Source organism: Amborella trichopoda, chromosome 5, assembly GCF_054954075.1.
Source record: "Amborella trichopoda isolate Santa Cruz 75 chromosome 5, AtrichopodaSantaCruz75HAP2 v2.0, whole genome shotgun sequence".
Taxonomy (NCBI): Eukaryota; Viridiplantae; Streptophyta; class Magnoliopsida; order Amborellales; family Amborellaceae; genus Amborella; species Amborella trichopoda.
In genome coordinates, this window is record NC_142340.1 from 1,350,483 (window position 1) to 1,365,070 (window position 14,588).

General features: G+C 34.7%; 2 protein-coding genes across 5 annotated transcripts; one reads left to right on the forward strand and one right to left on the reverse strand.

Moving 5' to 3' along the window:
- Positions 1-399: 399 nt before the first annotated feature.
- LOC18426651 (protein PLANT CADMIUM RESISTANCE 8) lies at positions 400-5,936 on the forward strand. The gene is made up of 4 exons (XM_006833293.4): positions 400-829; positions 2,109-2,180; positions 2,781-2,993; positions 5,504-5,936. The coding sequence occupies exons 1-4, from the start codon at positions 514-516 to the stop codon at positions 5,593-5,595; spliced, it is 693 nt and encodes a 230-aa protein (XP_006833356.2). The 5' UTR covers positions 400-513; the 3' UTR covers positions 5,596-5,936.
- On the reverse strand, positions 3,790-14,141 carry ROP9 (RHO-related protein from plants 9). 4 transcript variants are annotated; one of them, XM_088866688.1, is made up of 8 exons: positions 13,863-14,141; positions 12,594-12,681; positions 12,326-12,435; positions 12,087-12,150; positions 11,813-11,877; positions 11,525-11,590; positions 10,836-10,942; positions 3,790-3,885 (listed from the first exon to the last, which is right to left on the reverse strand). In XM_088866688.1, the coding sequence occupies exons 1-8, from the start codon at positions 13,959-13,961 to the stop codon at positions 3,810-3,812; spliced, it is 675 nt and encodes a 224-aa protein (XP_088722814.1). In that variant the 5' UTR covers positions 13,962-14,141; the 3' UTR covers positions 3,790-3,809. The 4 variants fall into 4 exon arrangements, with proteins under 4 accessions (XP_088722814.1, XP_088722815.1, XP_011620566.1 ...); XM_088866689.1 differs by lacking the exon at positions 3,790-3,885 and adding an exon at positions 6,057-7,079; XM_011622264.3 differs by lacking the exon at positions 3,790-3,885 and adding an exon at positions 9,320-9,624.
- Positions 14,142-14,588: the final 447 nt, after the last annotated feature.

Sequence of the window (14,588 nt, forward strand, 5' to 3'; positions counted from 1 at the left end):
ACTTTAAACATTTAAATTGTTGCATAACATTGATGCCATCGAAAAGCTGCTAACACGACCCAAGAAATCGATATCTGTTTTTGCATCTCTCTCTCTTCCTCTGTCTGTCTCTCTCTCTCTCTCTCCACTTTTTCTGCATCTGTCTCTGTTTCTCTCAAATTAAGTCTTTCTCAAGTTATCTGTTTTTGCATCTCTCTCGACCTGTTTTTGCGTCTCTTTCTATTATATATATATATATATATATATATATATATATATATATATATATATATATATATATATGTATACACACACACGCACGACCTGTTTTTGCATCTGTCTCTGTTTCTCTCTCAAGTTACCTGTTTCTGCATCTCAAGTCAACTTGTTTTTGCGTCTCTCTCTCTCTAAAGTTACCTGCTTCTTGCGCTCTCAACTTCTGTTGCTGCGTCTCTCTCCCTTTCTCTCAACTTCTGTTACTGCCTCTCTCCTCTCTCTCTTTCTCACACTCAAACACACACAAACACGCACACAATGGGCCAAGTACGCCTTCAAGACAGTGGCCAGAGTCCCATGCCTCAAAATTCAGATAACCCATCATCAGATGAACCTACCCCTCCTCCATCACAAGCCATTGTAGTCTATGACCAACCCCCTCCTCCGGTTCCTTTTCCGCCTCCTGTTCGATTCCCAGTGAAAAATCATGATTCCGACCAGTTTTCTGGCAGTGTGTCCGGGACTATGGCCCCTACAGGGACTGGAGAACATCGACCGCAGGATAATGAAGTTCAGGAGATCGGCAACCCTTGGACGACTGGCCTCTTTGACTGTGAGGATCACCCAACAAGTGGTGAGCAGTTTGCCATGGGCCCTATCTCTTCTCTTTCTATTGTCCCAAATCGTGCAAAGCGTTAATGAGATAGCAGACTATGATCCATATGACCATGGAAAACTTGTTGGTGGTAGGCATCATCACCTTCCAATCAATGGATGAATGCTAATGAAGGGAGAGTGGGGCCCACCAATAGGACATACCTTAAGGCCTCACTCGCTCTCCATTGACACCAATTCATTTATTGCATGGTGATAGGCACTTAGGACTACCCATTTTAATGGTCATATCTCATCTGGATCATAGTATTATTTCCCCAAATAATTGGGACTTTATTCCATTCGGAAAGACTATTCATCATGATTCAAGTTTTATCTCAACTATTTAGTATAAAAATCTCTTATGCTCTTAACTCATGAATTGTTTAGCAGTAATCATGAAATGGTTTGATGCCTTTCAAACGTTCAAGACTTAAACTACACAATTCCATATTTTCTCGTTTCACTTTTAATAAGTGATTTGGAAGTTGTTGAGTCCGCCGGGAATTGCCCGATTGGCTCGAATCCCGAGCCATACAAATTTTGACGAACCCCATAAGTAAAGATGACTCCAAATAATTAGGATAAAACTTGGATGATAATGATGATGATCTTAAATTGTAGAATTAAAGTGCGCTTGCAAAATCCATTGGAAAATACTATTTTGACATTAGAAAACCATCTTATTGATCATCTTAACACCGATATATATGGATATGAAAAAAAAAAAAAAAAAGATTTTAAGTCCCAAAAATAGTACATCTTGCAACAATCTGGACCGTCTATTTTCAGGATTTTCATACATTTATAGATCTTACACTGAAACCATTTACCTTGAACTATTTTTTGCAGTTTAAAAATTAATAATTGGAGATGAAAATAGATTTTTGGGTCATCTTAAAATTTTGACCCTAAAAATTGTGACAAAATTTGGGGGTGCACCTTTATTTGACTGTTTAAAGTTGCAACATTAAGCAAACCTCACCCTATATATGTATATGAAGGGTTGCACATTGCTAGAACGCTATTTTAAGAGCGTATTTAAATGTGTCACATCTTTTAAGATATTATTAAATCTACACTATCCAAATCTATTTCAAATCTACACCATCCAAATCTATTTTCAAATCTACACCATCCAAATCTGTTCCATTTAAGTTAGAAAGTGGAAAGTAAGCAATCAAATGCATGTTTACTTGAATTTTAGTTCTTTTGATTTTTATTTTTATTGCTGTCTTTCGCTAACTCTGTCATTGCAGCTCTGGTAACTGCATTTTGTCCGTGTGTGACGTTTGGCCAAATCACAGAGGTTCTGGATAGTGGTGAAACAAGTGAGAGAAAAACTTCTATTTATTGGCCATTGATTTATTTCATCTAAAGTTTGATCTAATCTTAGCCATTCATTTGTCTATTTGCAAGTATATAGGTTCTTTGCAAAGCATTTTTTTTTTTTTTTTTTGTCTATTTGCAAGTATAGGTTCCTTGCAAAGCATTAGTTAACGTATCAAAACCTCTTGCAAAATCATTAAGGAGTTAAAAGATACCAATTAATACGTACTTTTAATATTCATGTCACTCAAATACCTCATAAAATATCTCAAATATGCCTTGATTGCTAGTTGGGAAATATGGACAATCATGAGAATTTCAATAATATAGCCTACCTTAAATAGTTTGAAGTTCTCATGTCATGGGTTGAGGCCTCTTGGCTTCTTAGGTGGGTCAAATTATTGAAGTACTAATACTTATTTAGGGTACTCAATACTGAATAAGGATAATTTGAGTATTTCTAAAACGATTTTTTATCAAGTACCTAATCAAAATATAAATTAAAAAGTAAAGTACTTAATGTTAATTGGGATGTATTGACCGATGCTTAAATGATATTTTTAATTTTAACTTCATTTATATTTTTCTTTTTTCTTTTGCAGCATGTGCCATGAACTGCCCCCTTTACGCACTTCTATCTGTAGCAATGTGCAACCATTGGATTATGGCAACCATTTATAGGAAGAAATTGAGAAAAAAGTACAATTTGGTGGAGGCCCCAACTGAGGATTGGATTGCACATTGTTGTTGCCCATGTTGTGCCTTGTGTCAGGAGTTTAGAGAGCTAAACAACAGGGGACTTGATCCTTCACTAGGTAAAAGTTTTTATGCCTTTATTAGTGATTTTACACTAAAAAATCTAGAAAATAGACTTAAGAGAAGAAAACATCAAATTCTGTTAAGGGAATGCAATTGGGGAATTTGTTGTCTATAAAGAGACCATTTATTATTTGTACATGGAAGTCGCAATTATTCTTGTCCTTTCAATTTCAAAATGGGTAGTTGCAAGACTGTCATTAAATAGACACAAAATTCCGAAAAAGAAAAATTCTTAGACTTCAGGACTTATCCCAAGCCATTCAATTTGACATTTAATGAGTAGGAATAATTGTGACTTCTATGTACAAAAGATAAATGATCTCTTTATAGACATCATTTGTAAATTTAACATTGTTCACAAACATAAAGAGTATCTCTCTCTCTCCACACATGCATTCATACATGTACACATGTTTGTCAAAAACATGTGATTGACAATAATCACCAATACTGCTCGGGACTTGCCTTGAGTCAGAGTGGATTTAGAATCAGGCAATTTCAAGCAAGAAAACTGTAGAATAACATATGTACTATCATTTATTAAAACAGATTGTATAGAATGAGACTATTCAACATTGTTACAAAGATGTCATAATCACTCATAACCTTTAGATGTCAAATTGGATGGCTTGGAGAGTGCCACGAAATACAAGAAATGACTGTTTGAACTTTGGGTCTAGCCAAACACATATTTACAATTATCCGATTTAAAATATGATGAGTAGGATTGATAGTGAATTTCTTGTACTAAAAATAAATGGTTTCGTTGTATACTTTTTTTTGTTAAAATTCTTTTATTTATCTATTTAGTTTTACCTGATCCAACTCAGACTCGATTGAGTCAAACCAAGATACTCTAAGACCTTGGTGAGTCCAAGTCCAATACTCCTGCGTAAACATTTGTCCATAATTAATTAAAAGCATGGGTGCGATAAGAAAAGGAAAATTTACACTAATATCCTCTATCTTTTTAAAATTAAATACTTATCCCCCATTATATTATAATTTACACTCATGGTCCATTTTTCAAAATTTTTCCCAAAATGCCATCGATTTGGACTTTCAAAATCTGAACTAAAACTATCAACAAATAATTTTGAAAATTGTAATTTCAGACCAAGTTTTAGTCTACATTCTAGCTAGGATTTGAAAACCCAAATCGATTTTTGAACATAACAAAAGAGAGGGAAAAGAGATTGGTTATTTAGGGTGAGGATTTGGGTTTGGATTTTGAAAATCTGAACAATCCGGTTCGGAGGTGGTTCAGAGTTTCAAAATCTGGACCAGATTATGGACAGAAAACCAGCTCGGAATTTCATTTTTGGAACCAATTTCTTAATACTTCTATTTTGAATTTTGAAAGTCCGAACCAATAACATTTTGGGGAAAAAATTGAGACATTAGCGTAAATTACAACATATTGGGGATAGTTACCTACAGCAATAGCAGTAGGAAAAGGTTTCTATACTTCCCCTATAACATAAAAGATCTATGCTTCCCCTACCATCCAACCATCCAATTTTGATCAAGAGAGCCACTCACCATTTGATATTAGATCCGACATCTTAAAGCATTTTATTTTTAATTTTTTATATACAAATTGTATGAATATGAAATTTAGCACGTGTCATCTTCTCATTGGGGCGCACCTATAAAAAATATTAAAAATAAAATTTCAATAAAATATAATAACCAAACTACCCCTGAAAGCTTACCCCTTGAAGTTTTTAGGGGTATTTTAGTCATTTTATTTTATTGAAAATATTGTTTTTATATTTTTTGCTAGTGTGCGTTTAATGGAGGGTTAGATGTCTAAAATTTGGTGTCAAAATAGTTTATAGAAAAAAAAATTAAAAATAAAATAGTACAAAGACGTGACATTGTGATTGGAGCAATCTTAGCCCTCCATTCAGAATGGAGGGTTGGATAAGGGGAAATATATAAGTTTTATGTTGTAGGAGAATCATAGAAAGCTCGCCCATAGCAGTATTTTAAGGAAAAATTATATAAAGCAGAGGCTCTAAACAATTAAATTTGAGCCTACCTAAAAACTTTCACTAGAAGAGGTTTTTGTGATACCCAAATATCCTCAAATTGATCATCTTGACATTAAGATGTATGGACATCAAACAAAAAAAAAAAATTGGATTTCAAGGTTTGGAAGTAGCATGTTTTGTAACGTATTTTTGGATCGTCAATTTTCAAGATTTTCAAGTTTTCATAGATCTATCAATCTACACTATTTTTAAAGCTTAAATCTTTATAAATAACTATGAAAAAATATTTTAAGGTTATCACAAAGATTTCCAGTATTGAAACCACATTTCTCGACACTATTTGAAGGCAGGCTCTTATTTGATTGTTTAGAGCCTAGGTTCTATACAAACCGCACCCTTTAAAAAATGAATTTATGTGTATCCATGTATATGTATGTGGCCATATATGCATGTATTTATGTGGGCATGTATGCATAAATGCCTATGTGAAAAATTTCTATCATGTACAGGGTGGAAAGGGATTCTGGCTGAGCAGAAGCAAAAGCAACAACGGCAACAAGTTCAAACAAATCCACCAAAAGACCAGTCCATGTCAAATTGAGTTGATGACCCCAATAATAACTCTGAACTCCTATGAGATAATTTAAGTGTGAAATCATCTCATAGGAGAGTCCAAAAATGTCATGCCAAAAAGAAAATATTTTGGTTTGTTTTATTTCTTGTGTTAGCAAAACATAGTGCTCTGTAGAAGTCATTTTAACCTAAGTTCCAAAAAGAAAAAAAAAGTCATTTCCATTTTGAACTTTCAGTGACAATGGTATACGCTTGGGTTTATTTAGAGATAGGAGGTCCAAAAACGAATCTGATTCTTGCCAAAATACAAATGTTTTGGCAACCCATTTATTTATTAGGATTGTATGTAATGAGAAACATTTATCTTTATTACAAGGAGGTAATGGCAATGCAGTATCAAGGGCAACATGATAGCTAAGCGTGTAAACCAGGCGGTCGGGTCCAGGTCGGTTTCGACCCATTGGATCAAGTAGGGTCTCAGCCAAAATATGAAAAGTCAAATATATATTATATCATTGAAGGGAATCCGAATACACGAGTATGCATATGCATCCTATACTAATTTGGATGCATGTATACCTGATATCACATACAAACACATATTAATATGCACATACAAAGTTTCTCTCATGTGTACATAGGCATCTGGTCAACCAACTGATCCCGATCCCACTGCTATCAGTGAGCCGAGTGCCCATTGGCATGGGCCATTAATTACATAAATCCAATATATGATGATCCCAAGTTGGACGCCAGAAGTTAAAAGAGCTTTGAAAAGAATGAAGATAGGAAAAATTTTAGGATAAAATGGTATCCCTATAGAGGTTTAAAAGTGCATGGAGGAGATTGGCTATAGAGGTTTAAAAGTGCATGGAGGAGATTGGCATTGACGAGCTGACGAAGTTGTTCAACAAGGTTTTGAAAATAAAAAAAATGCCAAACGAATAGAGGAAAAGTATTGTGGTAACTATTTATTAGAACAAATAAGACATACAGAATTGTGAGAACTATCGAAGGATCAAGCTTATAAATCATACTATGAAGCTCCGGAAAAGAGTGATTGAACAACGACTACGACATAAAACGAATATCTGAAAACCAATTTGTTTTGGCTTTATGCCAGGACAACGACCGAGACTATTTTTCTACTTAGGCAACTAATTGAAATGTTTAGAGCAAAGGGATAAGACTTCCACATGATCTTTATTGACCTAGAGAAAACTTATAATAGAGTACTTCAAGATTTGATTTGGAGGGCATTGGAAAAGAAGTAAGTCTGTAGACACTACATCGACTTGGTGAGAGATATATACAATGGAGCGCTAACTAGTGCACAAACAACTAGTGGAGATAAATAAGTTTTCAGTGACAATAGGTCTACATCAAGAATCAATATTGAGCTCATACCTGCTGGATGAAGTACCGTGGTACATGTTGTTCATAGATGATATAGTTTTGATTGATGAGACCCGAAACGGCGTCAACACAAAGTTTTAACTTTGAACGGATGCTCTAGAATCCAAAGGTTTTAAAATTAGCAAAATTAAGACAAAGTATATGGAATACAAGTTTAGTAATAATAGGAGTAGAGATGAGAAAGTAGTTAAGATTGACGGCCAGGAAGTACAAAAAAGACCGCACTTCAATACCTTGGGTTGATAATCAAGAAAAATGGAGAAATTGATGAAGATATCACACATAGAATTAAAGCTAGGTGGGCGAAGTGGAGTTGTGCAACTGCAATTTTTTATGATCGCCGCATATCAATGAAGTTAAAGAATAAGTTCTATAAGATATATGTGAGACTAACTTTGCTTTATGGGATAGAATATTGGACAGACGAAAAACAATATACTCATAAAATTAGTATAGCGGAGATGAGGATGTTGAGATGGATGAGTAGCAAGACAAGATGGGATAGAATCTGAAATGAATCCATTCGGAAAAGTTTAGTTGTGACACCAATGGGCAATAAGATGAGAGAGAGTAGACTTAGGCGGGCGGGCCATGTGTGGCGTCAACCCAGTACCACACATATTAGGAAGTGCGAGTTGGTTCAAGTGTAAAGATTGAAAATGGTAAGGGTATGCTCAAAAGGACGTGGTTGGAAATAGTCTGAAAAGATATGAGGACTTATGGTCTCACTGAAGGTATGACCTTAAACAGAGTAGAATGGCGGATTAGGATTTGTGTAGCTGACCCCAATTAATTGAGAAAAGGCTCCAATGATGATGATGTATCATCATCATTGGAGCCTTTTCTCAATTAATTGGGGTCAGCTACACAAATCCTAATCCATTATTTTGCTCTATCAAGGGTCATACTCTCGATGAGGCTATAAATCCCTATATCTTTTCTCACTATTTTCAACCATATCCTTTTATGCCTACCCCATGTCATATTGGGTCCACTTCTTAATAAGTGTACTGAGTATGCGTTGCACATGACCAGCCCACCTAAGTCTACTTTATCTCATCTTATCACCTATTGGAGTCACACCTAAGTTCTCACAAATATATTCATTTCAAATTCTATCCTTTGTCTTGCTACACATCCATCTCAACATCATCATCTCAGCTACCCTTATCATATGCATATGTTATTTTTTTGTTCCCTCCAACATTCTGCCCCATAAAACAAAGCTAGTTTCACAACTATCCTATAAAAATTCCCTTTCAGCTTCATTATTATATGGGATCACATAAAACTCTGGTTGCACATCTCCACTTTAGATTCTAGAGCATCCTTCCAAAATTCTAACTGTGTAGAAACTACTTTGGGTCTCATAGATCAAAATTCTGTCATCCATGAACAACATATACCACGATGCATATGAGATAATCGTCGATGCATTTATCACATACATGCTCATTGTACTGGTCTGGATGCATGTAATACATATTCTCGATTCACTATATACCTATAACATATAGGGAAACCTTAATGTGGATCCCCCATACACCAAATTTCTGGTTTTGGGGACGACTACCATCTCTAATTGTTCAGTGAGCTTATAACAATATCCGAGACTAGAGCCCAATTATTCTTGACAGGCCAGAAATGATGCATGATGTTGTCACGTCACTTCAAGTCATTTGATCAAAATCATTTAATTCTCATTACATATATGTATAGAAACCATAGAAAGCTTATTCACTCAAAACAAAACAAAAACCCATAGAAAGCTTGCCGGCCCACACATCATGTTATACCACATCTAAAGACAAACATTCATGCAAGCAAAAAGATCTAACTGAGTAGTAAATGCAAACAGTATATGCACGTTGCATTTGTGCATCAGGCAAACCGTTCAAATGCTAAATATGTTACACATCCAAAATCCATAAATATTTCTCAAAAGGCATCAAGAAACCATGCAATGCATCTTGCCAGAAGTCACTTTTGTTAAGTGGTGTAGAGAGTTTCTAATCACAACAACATGCATTTTGATGTTTTTTTGCATTAGTGTATTTGCTAATTTGACATTAAAATTTAGTCAATCAGAAACCACTGCACTCAAATTATTGTATGAGTGAAAGTCATATATCTTTACTATGCTCAGAAATCCCAAGCCCAAATTCTTGTTACAATTGATTTTTAGATTAGAGCACACCAAGAATAACTAGATTTCCTTTGCCATTTTCCTATTATGGCTGGCTATCTTATCAACTTTTTAATATGCCCCCATTTTAATCACACACTAGAATTAGTTCAAAAAACAGCCAACAAAATTAAATGACACAAAAACAAGATAAAGGAGAAGAACATGGCATTTCTATTTCTATGCTATTTCTTGGCCCCATAACATGATTAGCAACAAACAAAAGATATCCTGTCATAAAGTGCCAGAGAATGAACGATTCCCCTTCTAATCAAAACACTGCCAAAAAGGGAAGCATAAATCTCTATATCGTCAAAGCACATATACAAAAAGTTGATCGAGCTCAGCCTGCCATGTACACGCACAAGACGTGCCATGTCTGGGAAGCATTCATAAAGGAGAATGTCACACCAAACTTGCATTTAAGCAAGAAATGAGCTCCCACAGACGATATTCCTGCAACATAAAGGTTCAACTGTTCATTATATTTAGCACCAAAGTCAATAAATTCCTTTAAAAGATACGAAGTAGATTCTGTTTCGCTTTATTGAAAGGCAAGTGTTCGAGCCTAGATGATAGAATATGATGTCCAAACGGCTAGGCTATAGTGGCACTAGTCTCGATTGAATACTCAAAAAAATCTTTAAAAGGATTTGGTTAATTTTGGTCAAGTTTTATGCAACAGTCCCATGGATTGATCACGCATGTGTTGTTCTTTCTCAAAACAGTTCCATTGATTTATCATGAATGTGTTGCTCATTCTCAAAAGAGTTCATCATATTGGTTTTCTTTATCTGCATATCAGTACCAGCTCAAGACTAGACCGAAACCTCACATTCATATCATAGTTTACAGCTATCCTGATGTTTGGCAATTGCGAGTGCAGATCGCACCCACACAGTCATATCATAGTTTACAGCTATCCTGATGTTTGGCAATTGCAAGTGCAGATCGCACCCACGCCTAGCTAACCTGACCAACAATAGGCACAATTGCTTCATAGGATCTCTAGTTCTATAGCATCCAGTACTAAAGTCTAAAGCCACTGTAGGCATAGGAAAATTAAATAAACACACAGATAAATGAGGTTATACCTCAAATAAGTTATGCATTTACAATTTACAACTAAACGCATATATAATGCTTCATCAGAAGCAGATTGTACACTGCTCCATCGGGAAGAAGACCAATTTAGGATGATCCTGATCTAAATTTTTGGGATCCAATTTAGGATCACTAGAACAGTATTTTGAGAGAGAGAGAGGATTTTGAATTCCGAAACGCCTAAATTGATTGTCCAAAAATTGGACAGTCTCTATACAGTCCTAGGACATGAATTTGTTCAGGCAGATTCAAGATGCCCACTCATCTGTTTTTCAAGGTTGATCAATGGGTTGGTCCTAAAAGACACTCCTACCCTGGGTTTTGCTTTTGCCCGATAGAGCACAAGTACCGGTTGCTCCAGCAGTAGCATAAAATCTTTTCAGTTTATAATTTACCATTCCATCAAATCCTCAACACCTCAAAGCTTCAACTATTTGAACTTCATTCACAAATCCAGGTAATGATTGACTGAATTGCACTTGTAAAATATGGCATAATAAGCATATGCAAGCCTTAAAGTTAAGACAAAGGGGAAAATCATGCATGATGAGTTCATTACTTACATAATTGAGCAACCCGATCTTCTCCTCTTTTTCTTCTTTATCATTTCCTTCCTTCTCGGAGGTTGAAGCACAACCTTAATAGCAGTATCAAACACAGATTTGATGTTCTACATACAAAAAGACCGAGCAAATCATGTCACTTATAAAAAGCCACAGAAAATACGAGCACCACTCACCATGGAAATCCACATCTTGAAGCATCTTGCTAATGTTGTGTGTGCGTGTGTGTGTGTGTGTGTGTGTGAAAGAGAGAGAGAGAGAGAGAGAGAGAGAGAGAGAGGGAGAATAATGCCAGAGAGAGAATAAATCCCTATTTCCTATAGCAAATATACAGAGAGGTCATAAGACAGGAGATTATACATCTTGGCTTAGTGTAGAGGCCAGAGCACTAATTAATGTCTAAGATACAATATCTAACTTGCCATTACTCTACAGCATAGACTAGTTGCTAATGTTAAAAAGGTATGAAGCAAAAGAAAACAGAAGATGCAGCACCACCAAATGCAAAGTCAGCGTTGCAAATCTAACGGTCTATATCCTTCCAACCATAGTGCTATTCACCGGGGAGAGAGAGAGAGAGAGTGGGAGAGAGAGTAAAAATGGATGGCATGATGAAGATATCAAGTATTCCAATGCTACTTATCAACCAAAAACTTTGAAAAAGTTCTCCAAAAGGCCATGCATTCTACCTGTTGAGTCTTTGAACTGCATTCTATGTATGCTGCAGCTCCTATTTGTTTCCTTAACTCCTCTCCCTAATTTATAGCAATATTAAGTCAAAATCCCACACTACAAAGACAAAATTCATTAAAATAAATATAACATCTCACCATAAAAACACTAAACATGAACATAACCACTTGAATTGTACACTTCTGTGTGAATCAGTGCACTTGCAAAGGTGCACACATCCCCAACTTAACCAAATTCAAAAGAAAACACATATAATTAAAAATTTGAGAATATAGAATACAGACTTGGGTAGATGTTATGGAAACAGCTCCATGGTGATCAGCAAAATACCCTTTATCATCTCGAAGATCTGGATGGTATAAACAGTGTAAGCTTAGAACAAAACAAGACCAAACTCTATACTTCTTTTGTTCCTTCATTAGATTTAACCCACATCATAATCAGATGCAATTCTGAAATAATGGAAAAACTTAAATTAGCTACACAATTATCCATATTGAAAAAGAGAAGAGGTGAACAAATTATATCAGGTACTGAAAAGTAAGATTATATACACACCTAGTTTGGTTCCAACAAGAACAATTGGAACATTGGGAGCAAATCGCCGGAGCTCAGGCATCCACTGGTGACAACCCAAATGAGACGATCCAATTCAAGATTTAAAGCATGTATAAGTAAACCAAAACATTCAAAAAAATTTAGAGTTTTTCTCTTAAGAAAATTAAAAATGAAAAGTTCAGTCCATATGCATGAAAACTTAATCATAGTTTATTATATTTGTAAATTGTAAGAGATACCTTCTTAAGCACATTCTCGTAGCTGGCCCTGCTGAGTAAAGAGAAGGCCAAGACAAATACATCAGCTCCTCTGTAACTCAGTGGCCTCAGCCTACTGTAATCCTCTTGGCCTGCAATTATTCAAGATTTAGTCAAGAAACCCAGGCACAATAAAGGGAAAGAGCCGAAAAACTTAAATCAAGAACCAGGAAACTGAGTAATTTCTTACATTAATTATGGAAAATGACACCTGAAAGGACAAGAAAATAAATTAAAATCAATTATATACCTGCTGTATCCCACAGGCCCAAGTTTACAATGCTTCCATCCACTATGACATTAGCACTGAAGTTATCGAAAACAGTAGGTACGTAGTCCTGAAAAAATATCGCAACTAGTAAATAATTAAATACAATTTGAGAAGAAAGGAATTCTTTGAGGCTGAATTCAATGAAGGCAGGGCATGTAAACATAATAAAACTTTGATGAGCAAGAAAAAGTACAATAGTACAGAAAAAGCCCCAACTGCAAGAAAATTAATAAGTAAACAAGTTTTACAAACTCAAGAAAACATTTTGGAGAAAAAAGGCATAAATGAGAAAAATATAAATACAATTTCAGAGGAAATGAAAAAGCAAAATACAAAAAGCAAAGGAAATGCAAAATGTAGATCAAAAAACCATAGAAAAGTGAGCAAGACAAAAATAGAATATATATCTGAAGCTTGGTTTCATATTACAAGACCAAAAAACCAAACAGAAGAAAAATAAATTCCAAAAGCCAAACCCAGGAAAAACAAGAGCGCAGATTATGAATAAAAAATATGAATACAAAACAAAACAAACCAAGAACAAAATCCAAAACAGAAAAAAATAAAAAAAATAAACAGGAAGCGATGATTTTTAAACAGAATTTTATCTTGATCCTTAAACATTATCCAACCAAGGTCCGCATGAATAGAAGCTAGTGAGGAATATAAGATTTTAGGTTTTTCTCACTAATAAATACAGAAACCAACAAGAAAACAGAAAATGGATAGCCAAGAATAAGATAATGACCATAAAATTATTCAACAAAAAAAAAAGACCAAGCAAAAATCCATCACAATGAGAAGCCCAAAAACTTTTATTTTTACTTGACAAACTTGAATCCAAAACCAGATAAAATGAAGCCCACCCACCACTGACACATGAACATCATTTTTAGAGCAAATCCTTCAGAATCACAAAATACCCACTTTTGATTTTTTAAAACAATTTCAATAACTACCATATTAAACTACAAATAAACATAATCTTCTTCTTCTTATTATTTGCTTTTTTATAAACTAATCCAAGTCCCATTAATTTAAAAAAACCAAGAACAAATATTTTTAAGCTTTGATTTTTCTTTTTGTTTCCCTTACAAAATAGTCCAAGACCCACAATGCAGAGATTAAAAGGACCTGCATCTAAGCTTTAAGCTCTCTTTCTGAAAAAAAAAAAAAAAAAGTATAAAAAAAAAGAAAGATATTAAGCTGTTGAATTCAAGGTAAAGAGATAAAGGAGAGGAAACTGACAGTGGGGAACTTGTTGCTAGTGTAGCAAATGAGCATGCAAGTTTTTCCAACTGCTCCATCTCCCACTGTGACACATTTGATGAACTTTGAAGCACTCATCTTTGAGCAATGGAGAATCCCAAATTTAAGTACCTGAAGCTTCTTTAGAGAGATTATATGATGGAAAAACACCACTCAAATGCACTGACCGAAAAGTGCATTATTTGAGCACAATTATAGGTACACTGCACAGAGAGAGAGAGAGAGAGAGAAGGATTTATGGGTAGACTGCAGAGGGATATCAGTACTGGAAATGTCCTTATCTTTTATATAATTACCAAACCCATCCTTCCTTTGCAAAATTAATAAATTATCATTTTAATTTTTTCCAAAACAAAAACAGAACCAAACACAAAGTCATGCATTTTTGTCATTGTTATGTTTTTCCTTTATTGTGGTCACATATTTAAAAGAGTTGGTCTTTTATTCCTTGTTAGCCCTAATGTCATAATTCCAATTGGGAAAATGATACCATTTGTTTTTGATTTAGAAAACACATTTAGGTGATTTGAAAGGCTTATATTTTTTAAGGAAAGTAATATAGTAAGAGTTTTAACTTTGATAAGATCTTATATATGAAATTGAGTGGCTTGAGGTATACTATCAACCTTATTTATTGTAAAAATTTTAATTAAAATTTAAACCAAAAAATGACATATACAATCTCTTCTGATTCTACATCTGATG